The following is a 24,805-nucleotide window of genomic DNA, read 5'->3' as shown; positions in this document are numbered from 1 at the left end:
TCGCGAAACTCATTCTACCATGAGAATAAATTCTGCGAGCTGGCTCGCGAGCAATGTCAATGTCTTCTTCAAATTTTCGGGGAAAGTTCGTCAGCCTTACACTTCTGCAATGACTTGTCCTCATTTTCTCGACGAATTATATTTATTGAAAAGATAGGGCAATGAAAATTAATACGGTTTCCCATATTCTTCAGACTTCCCACTTCCCATTTTACTTTTCGTCGATAACCATCAATATGATGAATGGACGGTTCGCAGGTGCACACGTTCACCGAAAAATTCTCTTTAAAATATTCAAGCACAGCAAAATGAAAATTAGATTTTGTTAAAATATCGTGATTCCGAGAATTGTGTTTATTTAAAATGAGTTTAAAATGGCTAAAATGAGACGTATTGAAACATATTTTTCCGGTGTGTAAATGATTGAAAATATTTTACGAAATAACATATTTAACGATATATATTTTACGGTTCAAAGTCAAACTGTTTTCGATGACTGTAAAATTCGATGCTCGTACGTTTGAACCGCCCTTAGAATGCGCGAACTAAATTCTGCCAACGATCGAATTACCAACTCAATTAACGACTCGATTTTTTAGTATTTTGCCTAATGGTTTCACGTTACTGCGATATTTCAATTTCGTTCGTTCTCGAAATCCATTGAAAGCAACGCAATTAAAATTTCCTACCTCCTGTGGGAATATTTAGGACCGTACAAATGAAAACCCAAACATTCTAACGCTGCACCCTTGCGCAATTCTATTTGTCTAGTGAACAATGGCTCTTTTAAAAATTTTCGTTCTACACGTTCTATGTAGCAATTAAATTTTCCTGAACAAATAAAATAACTGTTCTGCAAACCATACATTTTAGTCAATATTTGGTTTCTATATTGATTGTTGCATTGTGAAACGTTTCGTTGTGCAGGAGTGCAATCGAATCTTCGAAATTGTAACAGGAGAACGTAAAATGTTGAAACACGAGGCACTAATTACTTCTTCGTATGCTGGGGAACGTTGTCAAATGCACGCGCATTCTACTCCATGGATTAATTCGTTGTTATTTACTATGTGTGATATTTAGCGGTAAATATTGCATTAACAATTCATTGTCACCGTAACATGTTGCTAACAATAATTGTACAGTACTGTTGTAAATTGAATTAAAAATCTAACACTGCATATTTTCCATCAACTGACAAAGTCTAATGAATTCAATAAACGAATACAAATACTCTTCAATGATAATAATTATAAAAATTATACAATTATAAAAATGCCTCCAGTATATTCTCTTATATATTAATTAAATTCCTTTCATTCCTAGCACCATATATTAATATTCATTCAGAGATTAAACTAAGCATTTCATAAGGTGTCGAAAAGTTTCTCGAATGACTCTGCTTTACGCTTTCCTAAATCGCGCCGGCGTGATTTAAGCGTTTGATAAAATTTCAAGAAGCTCAAAGTTTTTCTCTCTTGAGCTAGAGCACGCCGACAAGAATTTACGTCGAGTAGAATGAGGAAAATATGCAAAAGGCTGTTAAAGTCTATGTATCGTAACAAAGTATACGGCTTGAAAGAATGCTGTACAAGATTTCGTCTAACCTGCGCCTGCATTTAAGACACTTTCAAGCTACCTTTGAAAGATCTTTGTCCTCCGTAAAGAATTTACTTTATTTTTCCTGTGTTTTATCATCCCAAATATTTCACGAGTAGGGCCGGGTAATTGTTCTAGTAATCAGCCATTTCGGCGCGCAAGATGCAAATACAAGGTGACAAGAAATAACGGAGTTAAACATTTCTTATTATAATTCTGTCAAATCGACGAATTTTGAAAAACCAAATGATAACAACCATAACATAGACCTTTAGTATTCATATATTTAAGAAGTTTCGAAGTGGCCACCCTTTGAGCCGATTCAGAGGCTCAGACGTGTTTTGAAATTTTCGGCTATGGGCCGCAGCTCTTCTGGCGTCATTCGGTCCCACACCCGGCGCAGAGATTTTTTCAGCGACTCGAAACTTTTATGGGACCTTTTAAACTTTTATGCGATTTCTTTAATAAGAAATGATTAACTCCGTTATTTCTTGTCACCCTGCAAAATAATTGCCTAAGGAAATTAGAAGTATGTATGTAGCAATTTTGCTATTTGTCAAGAGGGAAGTTCAACAGATTTCACAAAGGAGTAGGAAGTAGTTACTTGGGTATTGATATAGGCAGAGCATTCTAATTCCTTTGAGGACCCAACATTTCTCGGGCGGCGCGGCGCGATATCGGGGTTTCCGTACGTTCCGATTAATCTTCCATTGGCACTCGGGGCCACAAAGAGAGTCTTATCCGCAAATTCCACGCGGCCAGATTTAATCGTTACTTACTTTCAGGCGAGAATGACTCCTCGGGAAGCGGGGATTGATCGATCGGCGGCGATATCGTCATCGTGGGGTTGTCGCTCTTGGACGATGACGCATCGTAGCTTTCGGCCATAGTGAAGTCTCGATGCCGCCTCGAGTGCTGAAAGGAATGAAAAATGCATACGTAAGAACCGCAGACAGAGAGAGAGAGAGAGAGAGAGAGAGAGAACTGGGTTAAATCGAGAGGGTCAAGAAAAGAGAGTCAAATGGGGGGAGTGTGGCTGGGTGGTGGTGGTTTTAGCTCTGAGTAGGTTGAGGGGCGTGGATAGTTTGGGGTAGGTGTCGAGAGAATCGATGGAGACCACGATTAGGCACGGTCGTGCTTGAAAAAAAGTGCATCGTTCATGAAAATCAGAACGAGCCTCTGTGTACACCCTCGAGGGGATGTTTTTATCCTATTACCAGGGAGGGAGAAAGAAGCCGGGGCACCCGACTAAAATTGGCCCCGTCGCTGTTCACCTTTTATTAAAATTTCAGAAGTACCGTGCCGCGCGCGCGCACAAGAGATTTGATTACGAGGAATTTTTTACCGGAACGCGAATAGTTCCGTTGCGTGTTTGAGCGCTTCCCGATAACGGCCCCTTCCTATCTTCCATGGAAATTAATTTTCTTGCCAAAGAGAATCTTCGGCCCCTGGAAGCCCTCGATAGAAGCTTTTTAACTCGGCCCCGGATGAAATAGAAAATTGTTTGAGGGGATGACCGTCGGAGTTTGTCGTTCCCGGTAACGTGACGCAATAATACCGTTTACGATCGTTCACCGTTAAGGAAGCACCGCAAGACGGTGCCCGCCATCGCTTTATGACCTCTTGCGGTCGTGAATTTACCGAAATCGTAGATAAACGTAAGGTTAGTCTGTCAACGATGCTGCCATATATGTATGTGTCAGACCGAGGACTTATTGAGTGATGTGTTATAAATAGGAACGCTTGACCAATCTAACGGTTACCGATCTTACAAACTGTCGAAATCTGACGGCTCTAAATAGGAACTGATAGGAACACCCGTGTGAAGTTACGAATACACCAATGTTCGCGACGGCCTCGGTGATTCCCTTCGAAGTAGGGCGTTGCTTGTCATTGTTTTCTGACGTGGGGCCGAGACATTAAAGCGGCCGTCCTCCGTGCGGGGGATGACAAACTATCGATATTAGGGGGGTAAGAAACGCAACGCGGGGGCGAACGACCGGCCCCAAGCGGGTCGGGTTTCTATCTGTTCGATTTTTCATGGCGTGGAATGCGATAGGATATAGGTGGGGCCGGGTGTCATCAGCCTGGGGTGAAAGGGGATCGGGGGTGGTAAAAGAAAACGCGGGGAATCGGTCGCGGGTGTAGTCCGATTCGTGTGCCGCCTTGCTCCCCTAAGTTTTCGGGGTTAATATACGAAGCTGAAATATCAGAGCGACATCGGAAAATATGAGTAGTTCCAGAAGCCATTCGTTCCCGTGGCCCGCGTTATTTCACCGGCAGATTTATGGCGACACGCCGGGAGTTCCGTATCTCCATTAGCGTTCCCTGGGATTGTTCATTCGCGGAACGAGTGGTTTCAATTACTTTCGGCTACGGCTGGAACAAGTACAGCTGTTTGGAACTTCGGCAGATTATTCATTCGGTTATGGCGTTTCGAGGCGGTAGCAACGACTCTTCGAAGATCGTTCGAGGATCATCCGGCATCTGGACGTCGACTTTAGTCAAGACCGCGTCGACGGATGAATAAAGATCGCAGACTGGCTTCAAGATCGTCCGGGGAATTACAAATGGTCGAAGTGTTCTTAAGACGATTGAAAATTGTCAGGAGGATCGAGAATGGGGTGTAGCGAGGGCTGTGGAAATCCGAGGGGATCCACGAGTGGCTAAAAATCACTGTGAAACTCCCCCGGGGAGGACCATCAGGCCTCGAGAACCCGAAGAGTGGCAATTTTGTGTCCGGCTACGTTATTTATGTTCCGCAAACGAAAATAGAACCGTATTTTTCAATCTCCATGATACAAACACCGTCGCGTAATATTTTCTTTCGCGTGTTTGTATATTAAAAGAGGAATAATCAAACACTGTAACGGCGGAACGTGGCAAACTGTGTGTATTTTAAAAATTGTAACTGTTTCACGCGCAGCAAATATATACGCTAGATTTTTCACTTTTAACTCGGTCGAAACTTCAATCTACATCCTAGCGGCTACGTAATACACGGTTGAAATAAGCGGAAGGTCTAGAACGCGCAACTGCAGCAGCGACGTTAATAACGCCGACAAAGTTTTCCGTGCATCCAGTGTTCCACGTACTTACACGTATGTAGATTTAAATTATAATTACTCCGCCGGTGTCAAAGTGTATTTGATTTCGAAACCGCATATTTCGGTTTACGGCTTTGTGCCAACGATCAGCTGCGGCGGAGCGCACGCCGCACAAACGACGAATTCGTTCTGGGGAAAAAAGAAACGCGAATTCGTTTGATGCAAGAATGCATTTACACGCTCTCGCAGCGTGTTCTCGACGCCCGCGTTCGATCCAATTACGGCCGGCGATTTCGTTGGTTCCTCGACTTGCTGTATTAACGCGCGTTATTTTGCATTATCGATTGACGTTGACGGCTATCCCGTCACCCCTTGCACCGCGGCCGGGAGCGTACCGGAAGATTTTTTAACAAAGGCGAAATTAGCGGTCAATATTCTTTCAGCCCGATTGAATTTCTTCAATTTTCTCACTTGGCATTCGTTCCGACAAATTGATGCTTTCTTCACCTCCGATTCGGAGAATGTAGTGCGCAGCTTCCGTGTTAATTTATTATCACCGAAGTGGATGGAATGTTTGAACAGCTTAAATACTGAAGACTATTGAATTTTGCTTGAATAGTTTGCTTGAAAAATTAAATGAATAATCAATTATACTCGGAGTTGATGTATTATTAACTGACTGATCATACAAGTAAGGATAGTCGAAACAGCTGAACCTAGTGAAAAGCGACAGAATACGGAAAAAGAAAAAACACCAGAATGTCAGGCTTTACTGCAAGGAGACTCTTCTTTCACAGAATAGAATATCATTTGTTTCCTTTTTTTTATTTTAGCATTGAGCAGAGTTTAAATTTAAAAATCTATCATAAAATCTCATGTTTTATTTAGATGCTTAAACAGTGTTTAAATTATTTTACAACCCCATTCATGTAGGCATCATTAATGTAGATATCAATAAGAGTTTTTTTTTACATTAGAACGGATTAATCATTTTTACATTACTTCTTATGGGAGTGTTAGTTTAGCATACGTCCTATTCGGTATAAGTCCAAACATCAGGAACGGATTAAGGTCGTATACCGAGATACCACTGTATTAAAATAAAAATCTTCTGTTCAAAAAATTGCGACACACTACCAAGTCGACGTTACAAATGACTGCGAAGAAAAATCGCAAGTCCAACTTCCGGTTGTTATTTAAATAAAAAGATCGGCGTGTATCGCCCGGTATATTACGGTTCTTATCGCGATTCCGACGCCACTGTTTCTCTCCGGGACCGGAGGATAAGCCGCAGGATCCGGAAGAAACCGCGAAAGACTTTGTTTATCGTCACTTTTTCGGTGGCCCGAGTTCCTCGAAACAAACCCATCCACCCACTCTGCCTCTCTCTTCCAATCCAACTACTTCTCGCTCTGTAGTTTTTTGCCATCGTCTCCTGTCTTTCGTTTCGGCGTCCTCCCACACCGCTCCGGCAAACGGCGTCGATAGCTCCCGGTGCTTCTCCGAGGAGCAAAAAAATGCCGACAACGCGCGAGGAAAAAGGATTTCATGCTGTGCACCTGGTTGATCCATAAATCTGTCCACAGAAATATTGTGCGTTTCCGTGGCAGACGAGCAGGTAGGCACGCAGGTAGACAGACGACAGCCGAGGAACGAGATCTATTTTCCCGTATCTTTTCCCGTTTTCACCGCTTTCGTTTCGGTCCCTGTCTCTTCTACGCGACGTGTTCGAAACGTTTCAGTGCTCCTGATCGACGCGATTATGCTAAAGGATCTGCCCTGGTTCGACAGGCTGTTCTTTCTTGCATTTGCTTACGTTAATCCTGTTGTCTTCATTAATCGGAAGACATAGGAGGAGCCACATGAATATTCATTTCTTTGGTAAACTTGTAGAAACGTCGTATGCTGTAAATCTCGACATTCCGAACAACGATTTCCTATACAAGTGAAAGAGTGAGAGGATTCGAACACGTATCCCGATACAGTAAAAATGTTTGTAGGTCGACGGCGAATCACTTAACGCTATGGAATTAAACACGTTCAATCATTTTTCAATTATTCAGTCGGTGGTGCGTTCGACATAATTCTGGACGCGATCGTAATATTTGTGGAGGAACGATGATTGAGGGGGATGATTGGAAATGCGCTGGGGACACTTGAAAACCTGAAAATAATATTATTGATCAAGCCTGCTTGTATTTCCGCCAAAGGTCGAAAAAGACAGTAAAATCATTTTCAAAAACGTATCCTTATGTTACAAATAGACTGCGGATTTTATGCATTTATGACGAAAATGGGTAAGCACAATTTGAAGCAGTGAACATATTAAAAATATTTAAAGATATCAACGTGTGTGTATTGGTTCTCAGGTTAATCAGATAATTAAAAGAAGAAGGAAATTTTTATTTCACTCCTGTGTCTTGCAATCAATGCAAACATTTTTTATTTTGCATAAAGATCCGCAATATACTTCAGTGTGCACAGCGCTTGCAAAATATAAAATTAAAATTTCGTAACGTACGCGCTTGACGTTGTCAAACATCACGAGCACAAACAGCATTGGATCATCTTTCCATTAATGTCGCATTATCATTTCACGAGCTTCCGGCCAACTAATAGCATTACACGAGTGTTTAAAAAGCCATGTTAATTTCACATTGGCCGAATCAGTCGCGCGAACGAAATTAACCGTAGGATGAACACACCAAATAGTTCGACCCCGTGTTTCCGGAGGACAGAATAATGCTTTCCCGGCGGGTTTTATTTTCGGGGCGCGGGAGAGGTCTATGAATAAAATGCAGCTTGACGTTCCATTAGCCAGCGGAATGATAAGCAACACAGCGCATCAGAAATGTACATTACACGGCCGCTGCTCCGATTGCATGGCGAGCACAATAGGAATTTCACAAAGGACATCGGAAGAATTGTTGTGGACGTTGTCGGAACCATCCCCTGTAACTCGTCGCATCGGCGTAGCTCAACAATGTTCGCTCACGACAACCCCCTCTCGAGCAAGAAATGGCATAACCGGTTTTCTTCGAATGGATTCCGCCCGCACAGTGACCCACTTGCCGCGCCGGTAATAATCGATCAAACTCAAATACGATTTGCTAAAATAGCGTACATTTTCTATTAGCCGTTGTTATTCGGAACGTGACCCAGAAGCCGGGATAAACGCGGCATGCAAACCACGCATGGAAATTAATGCCGCGCGGTTCTCAAATTCTCCATCGAACGCGTAAAAAAAACCAGTTAACGCTTATCTAGCTGTGCCACGGATTCTATTAACCCTTTCTCGGGGCAGCATATTTACTATTATATGATTGATGATACTCGGAGACCGTTCTCACTGCGTTGTTTATCAATTTTTTGAAGCGCAGCCACGCTAAATGAAGTGAATTCAACGGTGACTGGAGATAAGACAGACTGGTGCCAAAGTGTTCGACGAACACGCGGTTCTACACTTTACACCTCTGATTCATCCGATCCTGCTCTTTCCAACATGCAGCAATTTACGTCCAAGCATCGAAACTCGAGGATCTCTTCAGAATTGGTGATTCAACCTGAAATTCGTCCAAGCCCGGGGATTCAAATGAGAAAATCTCTATGGTGGATTTTCGTATAATAAGTTGAAAAAATCGATATTTCCCGCATGAATCGAAAGTGCAACATTCGAAAAATATGCTGCCAGAATTTCCGTAGATGGATTCGAAGGAACAGCAAAGTTATGATGCATTCGGTACGGTACAGTGGCCCACAAAAGCGTTCGTACGCTCTTTAAACCGGAATAACTTTTTTATAATTGTGGGAATAAACTTTTTTTTTTAATTTAATAAATTTTTTAATAATTTTTGTAATTTATAGTTTCACAAAAAGATAAAACACTCCAGTGCTCTTTGTGCTATAAACTATATGGTGACTGTAGAACAACTATGTAAGCACATTAACCAGGAGATGATCTGTATCAACAAAATAATTATCATACAAAATAATTCTGTAGCTTAGAACTCGTTCAATTTTTCATGTCCTTTTGTATCGTAAACAAGTACAGGGTCTGTCCGGAAAGTAATGCGACCACAAAAAGAAAAAATCTATTAAACATGTGGGTGCAAACCTTTAAAATTCTTCAAAGTCGGATCCTTGGGCGTCGACACATTTTTTCCAGCGCGATTTCCATGCTCCGTATGCTCCCTGGAAGGCGTTTTTTGGAACCTCTCGTAGCACCCTCGTCACAGCCTCCTGGACGCGTTCCACGCTTTCAAAATGGCATCCTTTTAGCACATTTTTAATTTTTGGAAACAAGAAGAAGTCGGCGGGAGACAAGTCAGGACTGTACGGGGGTTGAAGAAGTGTTGTGATCCAACTAAGAAGTACCGTTTACTGTCTTCCCCGTAATCTACGGAAAAGTTTTGGTTGGAAGTACTCGACGAGGCTGCTACGAGGGTACTACGAGAGGCCTCAGATAACGCCTTCCAGGGAGCATTCGAAGCATAGAAATCACGCTGGAAAAAATGTGTCGACGCCCAAGGATCTGACTTTGAAGAATTTTAAAGGTTTGTACCTATATGTTTAATAGATGTTTTTTTTTTAAATGTGGTCGCATTACTTTCCGGACAGACCCTGTACTCGTGTACCGAACGTAATTGCACGCTGCCCAGCGAATGAATAAACAAATGCAACTAAGACAAACATATTTTCTTGTAGCTTAAGGGATGCAATGTATCAATCCCAAGAAATTGTATCCACGTGCAATCAAATAGTTTCTGAAAATCACTTTTACCGCTGTTGGGGGATGATTCCACGCGAATGGTGAAAGATTCTTACGCAAACGGCTTTGCGATTCGGCACTGTGTGTAAAATCAGTGACGAGTAGTGATCTGATGTGCCGTCATCGTTGCTGAAGTGCGTATGCTAGCCATTCCGCTAATGTTGACCGGAAGTGTTTGTTCTGATGCATGTGGCAGAGCACTATGCTGGACACCACTTGTCTCGTGGATCGTGTAACGCTGTGTAGTCGAACATAATTGTTGGCGTGCCAGAATTTGCCCGAGCACATAGGTGGCCGGATCGGTGCCGGCATTTGTCCCCGTGCCTCCCTCGCCGTAGGATGCGAGGATAATTCGCCGCGGCCTGAAGCGGATTTGATTGCTCGACGTCCATGATAAATGTAAATGCAAACAACCCTCGACAACTGAATTCGAGCGCGCGTGTAGCCGGGCTAATTTCCATACGAGCTTGCTCTTCTGATTTCGATCCGTGACGGATCTTCCCAGGAACTTTCGCGCGCGCGACACCCGTGTTTCATCCTCGTCCCCCTCCCCCGGCGTTTTCTGCTGTTCGCCACAAAACCAGAAGCCATTGTCGTCTAGGTTCGGCGCAGTCGCTCGGCAACCGAGAAATTCTAAAATAATTAATTGGCCCTGTTAGTCGCGACGTCGCGGTCTTTAACAAACATAAAGCGTTCCCCGGTTTGGCTCGGCATTCTATTACCTCGCGGAAGATAGCGCGGGCCAAGTGATTTTCTGCATTAAGAAGCGAAGTCGCGGCAACGGTGAACGTCGCGCGGCAGAGAACGCCGCTCCTACCTCGCTAATTAATTCGCGACCTTATCATCTAATGAATGATCTACAGATGTATCTCGAGCACTCGACGTTTACTCAGCGCTCGAACCAAGTAGTCGGAGCTTCCAGGCTTTCGCCCGGCACAATTGCGTCGATCTTTGTCAATAGAAATTATTTTCTTGCCTATTATTATAAAACTCGTTGTACTCTGTGTTCACAGTACGGTAGAAACGATTTTACTCGAAACGTACGCGCGCGAAAGGAGGGTAGGTGCGATATGCGGTATGAATTGTGTGTGTGTGCTATCAAATAATTATACATTCTTTTTTGCGATTACCGTAGCGGGGCACGGTCTAAAATTATCGAAATTTCCCATTCTTGCGGAGACAATCCTTTCTGCGATTTTCTTTCGGAGGCAAAGAAGCGTCGGCAATAAAATGGAATACAAATGTGATTAAATATCAAATCCGGGATCAAACCGCGCCGGATAAATGAGGCCAATTAAACGTCAATGCCCGTTACACGTATATGAGACGCATTAACATATAATCGGTTTTATAACGGCGATATTATTAACAGAATTGCAAGTTCCAGTACCGTGGGCGAAAGTATGGGTTTAAGATTACGTATGCACGAAAGCAAATTCACAATTCCCCTCCTATAATTGTACCACTTGGGACTGGCAATGCGATTACAGAGAGCAGTAGACTCAATTCTACTATTGTTGCAGTGGCTAGTGGCTCGGTTCTCTCTCTCTCTCTCTCTCTCTCTCTCTCTCTCTCTCTCCTTCTCTCCCTCATTCTCCCACTCTGTCTCTCTATCTCTCCCTTTCATTCGCTCATCGCTATTCCTCTGTCTCGCCACAGACGAAACTAAAACCGGGTCCAGTTTTTACAAGCTAGTATCCGCGTCACGGCGGGAATGTCAATGCGATTGTAAAGCGGTCGATAAAGCTTGTTCACGACGAAGGAATATTACATTCACGCTGAAACATCGAGTAAACAGTGGAATACCGACTACGGTGTCACAACAATAATCGCCGCTGTCGCTGGCGAGATAACGGAACGAATTTAAGGGGTGGTTCTTCTGTACACTCTCCGCAACATTTGCTGACTTTGAGAATTTCTTCTGAAAAAATCAATTGACGTCCTTCTTAACTCTGAACACCTACCACTGCCGGTCAAACGATCGGTTTTATATTTTTCATCTTACAATTAAATTGATTGATAGGCCGGTCCACAGTCGAACGCCTAAATGCGCCGAGCCAACTGAGTTGTTGGAAACGTGATTGATATTTCTAGATGTAATACTGTTTAGTTACTAAACTAGCGGGCCGTAGTTTGCCGACCCCTGCTTTAGAACTTCCATGTGAAATCTGCATTTTTTCGATTTTTGATTTTTTACAAGCAGGATTTTCACTTTAAAAATCTGAAACCACTTGCAAAGTATGTATTTGGGTTCTTGACATGTGTCAGATTTTTTTCAGAATTCACATTAACTAGAGGAAGTAGGCCAAAAACTGATTTTTCTATTTTACCCCATAACTACCCTCCGGATCGAGATACAGGGTTGAAATTTTCCACTGTGCGGCCAGGTGACGCAGGGAGAGGGTACCTGATTCCCCTGAATTCAAGTCAATTACTCTGATCTGGCGACTTTGATCGCAACACAGGCTCCGCGATGTGCTAAAACTAGTTTCGCGGGAGGCGCGAAGTAGCAGTATTTTCGCAGGAGCCTGGACAGGTGACGGGGACAGGAGTACTTACCTTATGGCCGGCGACAGGTACGAAACAGGTCGCAGCGATCGACACGAGCACCGGCAGCAGGAAACAAAAAGGCGGGAGCTGGGCTTTGCGTCTCATCTGAAACAAACAGCGTGAAGCGTTAATAGAAACGTCGCGCGATGGGGATCGATCGATTTCAATTACAGTTGCCCGCGCGACGCGACGACCGACGCGACCGTATTTTTTTCTCTCTCCTCTGCCACCTGCCGGAGGATAAAAGCGCGTTTAAGTGATCCGCGCGCGTGATTTATCGCGAGCGAGAGAGCCGCGCTGAGCGAAAGTGGGAGCGAGACGCGAGACACGGACCAGCGGGGAAAATTGCGATATTTATGTCGCGGGAATATTGAAACGGTCGGTCCGCTGGGCGTTCCGCGGCACTTGGGACCCGGTTAATATTTTACAATTTAATAGTTCCGCGATTTCGAGCCGTTTCAATGGAGGCCGCGGGGGGCCCCGTGGAGAAATAATCCGAGGGAAATCCAGAACGAGGAATAAAAAAGAACACCTCGAGAGAACCAGGGGGAAATGGGTGGTAACTTTGTTGTCTGCGGGGCCGCGCGATTTCATTTCCTTCTCACGCACGATGATAAATCCTCCCGCGGACCGGACGCGTTAATAAAACCCGACGGAGAAACGAAGTATCGGTTAATTTATCGGGACGCGAGCCGAACACGCCCGGCAAATAAATGTTGATCTACTCTTCGGGCTTTCAATTATCCGGCCAACGAGACCCCACTTCGATTAGAATCTCTTAGGATTCTCGAGAGTGCATCGCCGGATTAAACGTTTCCTTGCCAGAGCAGCGTCGACGATCTGCGAAGCCAATCCTTTTTGCCGGCTGATTTTCTCCTGCTCCAGGACACCGTTCTCGCGCGAGAACCGATGGTTTCTCGCTGTTAACCCTTTGTCGACGAGGATTTCTTATCGCGTCGCAGCTAGACTCCGTTTGGCGTTTTTCATTTTCCGACCGTTGCTCGCTGTAGACAATTTGCGTTCCTTCCGGTCGACAATGTGTTAAAATACCGAGAACGTTCTCCTCGGAGAACTAGATTGTGTGTCGCGGTGTTAAATAATGTGTTCGTCCGTTGTGTACACGTTCTGTCTACGAATTGCAACTTTTTGATTGTATTCCGATCGAAATTGAATTCTTTCCCCCCTGGGAAGGGGATTGCTGGCGGAGGGCCCAGTGCTCGCGACTCTCGTTTCACTCTTTGATATTGTTCTTCTTAAACGTAACAAATAAACAGTGATTAGGACATTATTTTTCATGTTTCCTTCGGATGCGGACGGTCAACACTCGCTCTCAGCGAATTCTCACCGACAGATTTTCGTACACCGATGGCCCGGGAATTAGAAACACAAACACGAGCCCAGGAACGTATGCCAAAATCCGCGAAATCAGGACACATTGTCGATTCAGGGCGCAGCGACGTCGGAGCGAATTTTCGAAATTGATTTTTCTCGTAGACACACGCAACCCGTTTTTGAAGGAGGATGTCTCTCTCTCTCTCTCTGTCGCTTTCTCTACGCAACACGTCCCGCACTTATTCGATGCATATGATATCAGGGCGTTAGGAATACGCTCTTGCCTTTATACGCGCGTACCCGCGATGCATATTCAAGTTAATTTCCCATTAATTACTTTAGCCTGGAAATACCTTCAGGAGTAAACAATAATTATCGGGACGGCTCATAATGCATAGGAAATTCAGCGAACTTACAAGCCCGGCCCGAGGCCAGGCACCGTGGATGCATTACAATGCACTTAAAACAGTACACGCGTTGAAATCACTTGTAAACGGATTTGCATATTTTAAATTTGACTCTTAATCGTCCTCCCGCGGCAGATTCTGTGTCAATTTTCCGAGCGTTCGCGCTCGATGCTCTTGGAATATTGTACCGCACGTTCGTGTGCGGGGCAACCTATTTTTTAAATGCGAATCGCTCGGAGATTATAGCGGAAAACAGGACGGGCGAGCTTCGAGAACGTTTCTGGGCTTGCGGGGAAGAACGCCGTTCTACTTTATTTGGAAACATAGATTTATTCGAGCGGAGTCTCCCGCGATTGCATCGCGCATTTTGCTGCAGTTTATATGCATATTGGGTTGGCGGAAAGGTTTTTTTCGTATTCGCCGGATAGATGGTCTTACCACGTTATAACTCTGTTAATATTAATCGGATCTGGCATTACTCGAGTGCGTCTGAAAGCTGATACATCATAGAGTAATTACTAGACTGCGGATTTTATGCATTTATGACAAAAATGGGTAGGTACAATTTAAAACAGTGCAGGTATTAAAACGATTTAAGGCCACCAGTATATTAGTTTCACGTTAACAAGATCGTTAAAAGAATAGTGAAATTTTTATTGGGCTCCCCTGTCTTGCAATCAATGCAAACATTTTTTATTTTGCATAAAGATCCGCAGTCTAGTAATTACAGACAAGAAATTGTGATATTCGTTGAGTTAGTCAAAAGTTATTACGTCTCGACATTGAGTGAAAACGAAGAAGAAATTCGAAAAAATAAATATATAGAAATGAACTTTTTCAAAATCACGCTTACATTAAAATGCACTAAATAGGAGAAAATATTTTTTTTAGGCATTAGTGACTATAAATAAAAGCGTGGAGCCTTTTTAGTGCATTTTAATATACGCGTGGTTTTTAAAAAGTTTTTTTTCGTCGAGAAATCACAGAAGTTCTACAGTGACGGCATCACGATTTTACCTCAAAAATGGTAAACGGTGGTCGATCAAAACGGCACATACTTGATTGAATAAACTCCATTTAAAACATGGAAAAAATGTGATTCATTTCCGCATTAAAATACGAAGAAACTTTGTCCCCAACCCAATATATTTGTCGCGACACTTATGTTTTATTCAGGGATCGTTAAATATCCACCGCCAGCAGTATTTGCTTTATACATAACATTTAATTAAATGCAACTGTTGTCCAGCGTGGAGAAAGATATTGTCAGGGAAACGTTAAGAAGGTACTTTATGAATTTACTCTCTAACAAAACTATTAGTGGTACGTTAACAAACTTTCTTGGAATATATGCATACATCCTTAGCCTGCAAGGAAATATTTTTTTTATTTGTTGGCATACTTGTTTTTATTTCAGAGATTGTTAAATAACCAACGTAGATCCGCCTCTCAGTTTTTAACACGTTCGCGAGCAGTTTGTGCAACGCGTCCTGTAATGAAATATTAAAAAAGGGTACGGTCACACAGGAAAGTTATAAAATCGCGGAATACGCCGTGCTACACGCTCTGGAATCTGACTTGCAATAAACAACAACGTGCGCAAAGTTAATTTGATTTTCTCCATGTCGAATACGAAATATGGTTATACCGGTGGGGCGGCGGACGTGTAAATGCAGAAAATTTAATTCACCGTTCTCGTTTCACCTTTAATATAAATTCCCCTGTCATTTAAAATTAATGGTATCACCTTCCATAGATTAGCTGGTATCGCGATCAGCAAAATCCCTAATTTCAGGGCTGTTTCCGCCTAAACCGGAGGGTATCGATCAGTGACATATTGGGGCGTCCTAGAAAATATTGCTCGGCTACAGGAGCTTTACTTGCTACTGATATCCTGTTGTGTTTCGGGGAAATAAAGTTGTTTGCACAGCCACGTTTGCGTTAACGATCACTGTTTTACCTTCGACTTATGACACATTTTGGCGCAGGAGTCGTAAAACTTCTACCACCCCTGGCAAACATTATTCGATCAAACAACTCCAGTGTCTATCATTGTGATTATTCATATTTCCGATGTGGTTTGCGTTAGAGCGAACGCAATGATAAAACTCGACACATACAGTGTGTCCCAAAAATATCGTACTTCAATTATCTTCGAAACAGATTAATTTTCCCCGCACTTTTTTCCACGTTTAGTGTAACGCCCATCCGTCACATGTCATAATAATGTATGCTATATAAACCAAATTAGGTTTACGGCATCAAGAAATAAATAATTAACTTATTTATAGACTGCGGATCTTTATGCAGTTTCTCATCGTTACGAGGAAAAAATAGACCAATATTTCAGCGAAAAGTTCGTGGCGGTTGCACACCTGTCTGTTTCTCGCTCGCTCGACTAAACTCGGCTTCCCACGGGTTTACCCGAATAGCGTTTCACCTCGGAGCGTGACGGATCAAACTAAAGAAGTTTTCACTTCAAGAAGCTCCGTTGTCCAAGTGGGAAGATTGTTCCCGAAATCGATATTGTTTATTTAAACGTCGTCGTGTGTGTTTGGACACTGAAGTATTATCATTATTTATTTAATGCTTTGAACCAAGTATGGTTTATGTAGCGTATACGATACATGAACATATTGACATATTACATATTAGCACCTTTTAACTTAACCTACAACTAGTTAATATAGCTTCTAATTGGTTAATTTAATGAGATTCGATTTTAATTGCACACCGCTTAATAAAATCGGAGATAATTGACAGATCTTTAATATCTGGGCCACATAAGAAACATTTCATGCAAGTCGAGAGACAGTACTTGCAATGGAGAAGAGTGATATGAATGTATCGCGTTCATCTTCATATTTGAACATTGCCAAATGACGTGATCTAGAATCTTGGGATTCAGCACCACGCTCACAAGTACTGTCTACAATAAATTTCACTCGGGCTAACGAAGCGTTTAAATCATAATTGTTAGAACGGCATCTATATATTGATAAAAGTGACAAAGGTCCAAATGATTTATGTACCATCATCTTTATGGAAAAGTCGAACGTACTCTTTACCCTTAAATAAACCTTGCTCTTTGATTAAATCGTTAGTGGATTTCCATGATTGGCTTGACACTGAAAAGTATCGAAGATATTTTAGACAACCCTATATGTATAACTTTCTTGATTTGTATCGCGAACACACATTCAAATGCCGCAGTGCATCGAATCAGTGTTTATCACATGCGGTACGTCGAGATTCAAATTTCCGGTGTCCACGGAGACGCCGCGCCGCGCCGCGCCGGGGCGATGATTATACTCGAGCAAAAAGGTCCGCGGTGTGTTTTTGTAAAAATTGCACGTTTCGGTGGCGTTCCGACCGGCGGGCAAAGGAAATTCCCGACGAAATTCAGCCGAGGCAGATGCGAGGCCCGCGAATGAACCTGTCTGGCTCAAAGGCAAAGACAGACGGCCGGCACTTTTTAATTAATGCATCCCCGCCACCGTCGCGCCGGTGTACCGACGCTTTCATTTTCCGTGCGTGATATTTGCGCCCGGTAAACGGGTCATGCGGGAGTGGGGGGGGGGCGGAGAGAGAGAGAGAGAGAGAGAGAGAGCACTTGACGAATCGCCTTTGCGATAAGGCGATTAGAACACAACCCCCCGCTGCGGACACCGTGTAAAACCCACCCCTGGAACCGTGTCACCTGTTATTGAACATCCACGCAAGCCCGATCTGTCCGCGAACGCGTTTCCATCCGATATTTCGTCGCGAAACAGACAGTGGAAAAAAGAACGAGTGACCCCGGAAAGCTTTCATTTTGTTTGTCCCCGAAACGATACTGCGTGCGCCGCATCATTCGTTTATTAACACTAAACCTACAATCACCGGTCGAAGTGACCGGTTCCATTCGATTGATTATTTTACGATTATCGATGTAATAAAAAGAACTTCATAAGGAATAATTGTATACACATCTTTAGTGTAGCATATATTACAATCCCAACACGATAGCATTTAACAAGTGTACGAAATCACATCTCTCCATCTGCCTCCAGTGCCGATTTATAAGCCTCTAAAAAACGGCTAAGTTGTTTTTTAAAAGAGTCGTTTAGTTGTTGTAAAAGGAGGTGGTGCGAGAACTTGGCTGGCGCACTACGCTGCACAAAGTCTGAATAAAATCAATCTTGTCATTTGTATAAGGGAACATGTACAGTTACTTTTAAGGCTTGGTAGGTTTACTGTTAATACCGCGACACCTGGATCAGGCATCACGCTGCGCGAAATTAAAAATCAATAGTCGCGCGGTGAGAACTTTTAACGAGTCATGTAAGGGAAGATAGTTGGTTGACATATTAGGTTATTGAATATGAAATGTCTGATATTTATTATATGATTGCAAAAATAAACATATTAACGACAAAATGGAGAATTACAACCTTGCAAATCAAGAAGTTGAAGTGAGTAATACATCGAGTAAATCTTGTGTAACTGGGTATTGTGTTGTTGAGTGGATTTGATTTTGTTTGTTGCATTGAAACGTATGGGAGCAATTTGACTAACACTGTACTGCTCTTAACGTCCGACACTAGGATTTTATCGAACAACTAGCTGTACTCGCGACTTTGTCCACGTGCAATAATAAATCCAAAAGTTATAAGCAGAAACGTGCCCGAAAGAGGGCGAAAAAGTCGTGTTTGGTTACTAATGACGTCACAACTTTTGAACGATTGGACTTCTTCGAATGCGGATTTCTCCTGAACCTTCCCGAAGAAACGCTGCGTTTAATGAGTCAAACCCCAGCTTTCTACGTTCAGCCGTTCTCAGTTGATGCCATCACAGACAGACAGACAGACAGACAGACACGATTTTATTATATGCAGGGTGAGCTGAAGGAGGCCACCTAAATATCTCCTTTATTTTTAATGGCACAAAAATATATTTTTGGCATAATTTAAATGGTATCGAAGGAGGAATATCATAGAAGAACAATTTCTATTGTCCGGTTATTTTGTCTATAAATATTGTCTATAAATAAATAAATTATTTATTTATTAATGCCGTAAACCTAGTTTGGTCTATATAGCATACATTATTATGACATTTTACAAAAAAATAGAGAAGCATATAACATATTATAGTATGTATAAAGTGGAATTATGTAGTATAAACGTTAGGCGCCAAATCCTAATCTTACATTTCTTGATAAAGTTAAAAATAAACATTAGCGCTGTAAAATTAATAGTGCAGTCTATAAATTATACATGTTTCAAGAAATCCATCTGACTGGAGAGGGATCTGACGCTTCGCGGTATCTAAAAACGGAAAGTGGGTGAATTTTCCATCTGGGACTGCGCGAGTATTAAAAACAAACCTGTGACACAGATTTGAGCAGACCGTATGAAAGATTAAACCGTTCCATCAATCTTGGACCGGCTTTTAAAACATTCCGAGCGATTTCCCGGGACGTGTTTATATAGTGCGGCCGGAGCCCCAAATGGTCCGCCTCGCGGAAAAATTGCTCTGGAATTGCATTCATACGCAATTTATCCAGCCGACCGGACCATTTATTCATATGTTTCGCGGGCTCAAGTGTCCCCAAAGACGGATCGCGTATTCGTTTTGGGTCGGCGCGGCACGCGGCGGGTTCTACTGAATTTTCCTCACGCGGGCGTGAGACCCGCAGAGCGCAACGTACGGTGAAAAATGAATTTCCCGTAACCGTATTCTCGCCGCCAACGCCGGTTGCTTTATTTGGCCTGTTTAATCCGCGGGGTGAGAACTCCTTGGAAGATAAATCCGAGGAACGGCACGTCTCCGTTCGTGCTCGTAAATCGAGGTAAAAGAGAAAGAGAGAAGAGAGAGAAAGCTACGTCGTGGTGCTCACGGCAGAGATCGCTCGGTCGTTCGGGTCTCTCCTCTCGACTTAAGGGTGCCCGCCCTTTCTGAATTCATTCGGGCTTTTCAATTGGAAGACAAATAGCGTTGATAAAGCCGGAAGTATATTGTTATTGGAGCTCGACTCGCCGCCGCGCCGCGCCGCCGGTGCTCGGCAGTATATTCGGAAACCATTTATACGGCAACGATTCGCTCGCTTTAAATCTTGTCCCCGATCCTCGCGGCTGCTTCTTATTACCTCACCCTCGTGGCTGCGGAAGAGCAGAAGCCATTTTAAAGAATAAGAACGACCGATCGATCCCCTCTTGCACGGCTTGCATGCGTCCCTCACGGTTCCAACGCGAGACCTCGGACGATGCGCGTCTACTTTGCTGGACAACATTCTAAAACGCGCACCGAAAATTAGCGGAATAATGCCTCGATGTGTCCGGAAAATATCCGATCTTCTGCTGTAGCGGGTGGAAGTATCATTGCTGGGTGATATCAATGGTGTCCCCCTTCAAAGTATTGTCCGTTGGAAGCCACGACTCTCACTTACAGTTTCCGAACATGAATGTGCACAAGTTTCTGGTAAAATTTAACGCTTCTTGTGCCTTCTCTTTTGTCTTGCTTTTCTTCCTTCTAGTTATCTTTCGTTTTCTCTTAATTCTAGTTCTTTTCTGTGCGTTTCATTAGTGTTAAGTGGTGTCAGGTTTCTTCAGTGTAAAGAAGTTAGCCTTAACTTTTAAATAAAACTGGACTTTTGTGCTGTAGACAATTAACTAACAGTGCTAGTACCATTAATTTTCATATCCTTCCACGACCCTGCTATTCCTTTACACCGTGTTTATCGTTAATAACTCTTAAAATGTCTCCGAATATGTCGCTTCAAATGGTCTCAGGAACCACCTCCTTTCAGGATTTTCACGAATTTTGGGACACCCTGCATACATAATTGCAGTTTTCACTACTTCTTCTATATTTGGATAAAACATTTCTGGCAACCCTACTTGTAAGGGGTGGCAGAACGGTTACCTAGCAGCTTCGCGAGAATAGAAACGAACGATTCCGTCCTACGCAGAATGCTCTTCAATGTAAATACATTATGGATCTCTTACCCCAGTCACTTTCAGGGGTGCCTTCTAATTTCGCCCGGCCGTGCACAACCGAATCCTTCCCGCGACTTCCCGCATCTTAGCCTCCAAAGCCCTGGGATCCCTACTCCCTCGGACGCTTAAGCGGGTCCCTCTCGGTCCATTTAGCATTCTGATTTCCGACAAGTTTTACGTGGCCACCCCATCTACGGGGAAATTGAAACGCGATTGAAAAAGTTCGTCGCGACACGATGCGACCAATTTCTTCGCGCTCGCGGTTACCGCTCGTCTCGTTTCGGTTTTCTAATTGAACTGTTCACGGCCGGTTGTTCGCCGGCGACGAAGCTCGGTACCGATGTGTTCACTGTCCCAACACAAAACCCGAGCGGTCGAGCGAGGTAGGGATGTATGTATATACTGCTCTCTACGCAAACTGCGACGAGGAACGACGTTGTCACTCTCGTTTTCTCGCGAACGCAGTTCTCTAATTGGACAACCCTCCGCGCTTTGACGTTCGTAAACAACGGCGACGAAACTTTTTTATGCAACTGAACGCAACTTGTTGGCCCAAATAAGCCGACGAACAATGGACGACCCTCTTCACAGAGAGTGTATCGGACGCGTGTATCGCTAATTCTTTCTAGTGCACTCTGTTTCTGTTCGAAACTGTTGAGTAAGACCTGTTGATTAAGAGGACCTAGTTAGGCTGTATTTTTTTTTACGTAGAAACGAACAGAAAAGGAAAATTGTACATTGGAAAATTTACATGGGAGGGGGTATAATATCCGTCTTCCTGAACGTAGCAACAGTTTGCGACACGATCGGGCGGCCTGATTGCAATTTAAGGGGAGTTGCACAATATCGCAGCACTGATTGACAGTCCTCCTGACTAGGCGCCATCTCGTCTAAACTAATTGAACTAAAATTGGCTCTAGACTGGCTCTGCATCAGAGAGGACCTCTGTCTTCATGAACGTAATATGGGGAAATCTCTGCTATGTGAATGAAATCACGCGCCTCGGCTTTTTGTCCTTATACGAGCATATTTTGAGCTGCAGAAAGGTTCATTTGATAGAGGAAGGTTCATCACGGTGCGCTCTGCTCATCATATCAGTCAAAAAAGTCTCTTTGAGACAGAAAAATACATTGAAGTCTGCGGTTATTTTTCTCGATTTTGTCTTTACTTTGGGCACTCATATTATTAGATATAAACATAATCTCGTTAAATCAATAGCAGAGCGCGCTGTATTTAACCTTCCTCTATAGAATGAGCCCTCACCCAGCCCAAAATCTGCTCAAATAAGGACAAAAAGTCGAGGCGCGCAAACCCATGTTTCGACCAAAAATCTAGTAAGACTCTAGTTCCTTTCTAGGTAAAAATCGATGCTGTTAACACCTCGATGTCGCGAGAACCGTTTCTTTTTTTCAGATCGCAGCCTACTCCACTTTCGGATGTAAGAAGGTCAACGAGAGAGCACGCGGATGGAGCTGCCGCATGATCTGCGGGGAAGTAAATCGCAGTTTCCACAATTTTCCGGAACGTACGCGTCGGGCACGGATCATTAAAAAGTTAGAAAAGCTTTTAAATATAATCCTCCCGGCCGCGCGCTCTTACGCGGGTGCGCTCGTCGTCGTCGCTCGTACAAAATCAAAAGTCTCTCGTATCGGTTGAAGAGAAAGCGAGAGGGAGAGAGAGCGCGAGAGATAAAGGGAGAGATATCGGGTATTCACGGAACGGTAACTCGATTTCCCGATCTTCGTTCTCCCTAATATTAGGGGGATAATTGGAGCGGAGTAATGGAGCAGTCAGACTTTTTGTCGCAACCCGACTAGTCGCAATTAGTGTTGCCCTTCTGACATTTCATTCGTCGGTCAAATTACAGGGCAAAGGAATCGGACGGCGGGGGGATGGAAATAGAAACTGGGTTAGGTCCGATTCGCAACGGAGTTCCCGCCGGCTTGGTGATCAACGATGATCATCATTTATTCAACGGCCGACAAAACAGTTCTGACCCGTGAACAATTCGATCGGAACCCGGTGGTCGCGTTTTCGGCTCCATTTTCCAGCAACTATTTCGGCCACCCCGGGTTCGAGGAACTACCGCACCGTTATTCGAACTATGCTTCGATAGCGGAAAAATGATGATCTGTTGAATGTATGTATTCGGACATTCAGACGAGGGAAACTTCATTCAAAAACGATTACAGAAAATATTCACGGCGAAACTCTACTATAGCTTCGCCGAAGCTTTTCCAGCAGTGAAAAGATTAATCTTTTCGGCGGTGGACTCGTCTTCAGGATTGCAAGGGTGCGGGATTGGCGTTCTCGTTTCTCGATAATACAATAATGGGGTTTTTCAGTAGTCAAAAGTCCTATTTTACTACGTTTTTATTACTTTTATTGCTTTCTTGTCTGTCTGTCTGTTCCGTACAAATTTTGCAATTGATTTTAAACTTTTCGATGAATAGCATTAGTACAATACAACAATATTTCCCGCTTGGCAACGTTGTTTACCCTGTACTAAGTTGGGGGAGATATTCTTGGTCGCATCTATCGTATAGAAATTGTTGCTCCCATAGAGGATTTACTGTATCGAGAAATGAGAAGGCGAATACCGCACCCTTGCAATCCTGGAAAAAGGAGTCTACCCCGTTAACCCCTTGCTACGATTTATTTTACGGTTTCAATGATTAAAACTTTTTTGTAGATCATAATTTCCTAGAAAAGGAGAAAAATTATATCTATTGTCTGCCAGCGTTGGGCAAAAATTATATTTAAATACAATTGCATTTAAATACATTGTCTTTAAATTGCATTTAAATACAAATTTCGAATAACGAATAAAAGATACATTTGTATTCGTTATTCGAAGGTTCGAATACAAAAGTATCTTTCATTCGACTTTTATTTAAATAATCTTGTATTCGCCGAGAATGTATTCGATGAATAATAGTTACAAATTGTATTCGAGGTGGATGTGTTCGAAGCTTTGAATACAATTTGTAACTATTATTCATCGAACACATTCTCGGCGAATACAAAATTATTTAAATAAAAATCGAATGAAAGATACTTTTTTATTCGAACCTTTTCGAATAACGAATAAAAGTTATGTATTATCTTTTATTCCTATTGGTTGGTTAATGGTTTATATTCGTTACTCCATATCGTAGTACCGAAATGGCGTTGTAGAGCCGAGGCGAGAAGTATTTAAATACTGCCCAACTCTGTTGTATGCCTATACGTGTTCTCCAATAGCTTTTTTATTTATTTTTTTTTATTCAGGCCTCATCTTCCCAGTCCGAACTAGTTCGATAAGGCAGCACAGGGACCCCCGCATTTTGCATTATGTACTACCTGTGCTACCTTATGTATCGAACTCATGCCACTCATGTTCTTGGCTGTCACGGTTCTCCGATAGCTGTACATTAACAAAACCAAATAGAATTTTATCCCGGCTTAAAGAAAATTATTAACAAACAGTTTTATCAGAATCTTCATGAGTCAGACACGATATTGTAAGACCAGGGGTTAAGAAGCTAGCGGAAGACGCGGAAGTCGGTAATTATTCGAAGAAAGAGGAACGGTGTACGGGACACCGGGTCGTGTCGAGCTGAGCTGATATTTTTTCAAGAGACGGATGTAGTGGAGGAAGCGGGTGGATAGGGACACGGGGAGCCAGAGGGACGGGAATGGTTTATTGCGTGCGGAGATAATGGGACGATGCGGGTTCCGCCCGAGTTTCCGGCCAGCAGAATCGCTTCTACGGAGCGCGGCTAGCACCGTTCGTTGTTCACCAGCTTATCACGACGATTGTTTGACGCGACAGCGGCTGTTAATAAGGAGGATCGATATCTACGGGCGAGTCACTTCGGCCGATTGTCTCGATGCGCGATGAATCACGTTCGCTCGATAAGTGCAAGGTCATGCGGGATGGACGAACTTGCGAAATGCTGCCACTAACGAATCACTCTTGCGATTAACCTTCATTCGTCCCCGAAGCTCTCAACTTAATCTATCAGAAATTAATTCGCTACCCTCGACGTAACAGCTCGTTTACAGAAAAATAAGAGAGGCGTCGTTCACTTTCAATGTGAGCTCGTAGAAACGTTATACATATGTATAGAATTGACATGA

The 24,805-nt window shown here is 43.2% G+C and overlaps 1 protein-coding gene across 4 annotated transcripts in view; it reads right to left on the bottom strand.

Annotated features, from left to right (window-relative positions):
• The window catches only part of Fstl5 (follistatin-like 5), a 122,177-nt gene that overhangs the window by 18,099 nt on the left and 79,273 nt on the right, over window positions 1-24,805 (bottom strand). For 3 of the 4 annotated variants that reach the window (XM_076421387.1, XM_076421386.1, XM_076421389.1), the window contains 2 exons: window positions 11,974-12,069; window positions 2,379-2,514 (listed from right to left, as the gene is read on the bottom strand). In XM_076421387.1, the coding sequence (XP_076277502.1) occupies window positions 2,379-2,514; window positions 11,974-12,069 (232 nt within the window). Of the gene's footprint in view, window positions 1-2,378; window positions 2,515-11,973; window positions 12,070-20,692; window positions 23,555-24,805 lie in introns of those variants that run through there. The other variant, XM_076421388.1, reaches the window with a different exon arrangement.

This window comes from Lasioglossum baleicum, chromosome 4, assembly GCF_051020765.1.
Source record: "Lasioglossum baleicum chromosome 4, iyLasBale1, whole genome shotgun sequence".
Taxonomy (NCBI): Eukaryota; Metazoa; Arthropoda; class Insecta; order Hymenoptera; family Halictidae; genus Lasioglossum; species Lasioglossum baleicum.
The sequence above is the reverse complement of the archived record's forward strand: the minus strand, read 5'-3'. Positions and strand labels throughout refer to the sequence as shown.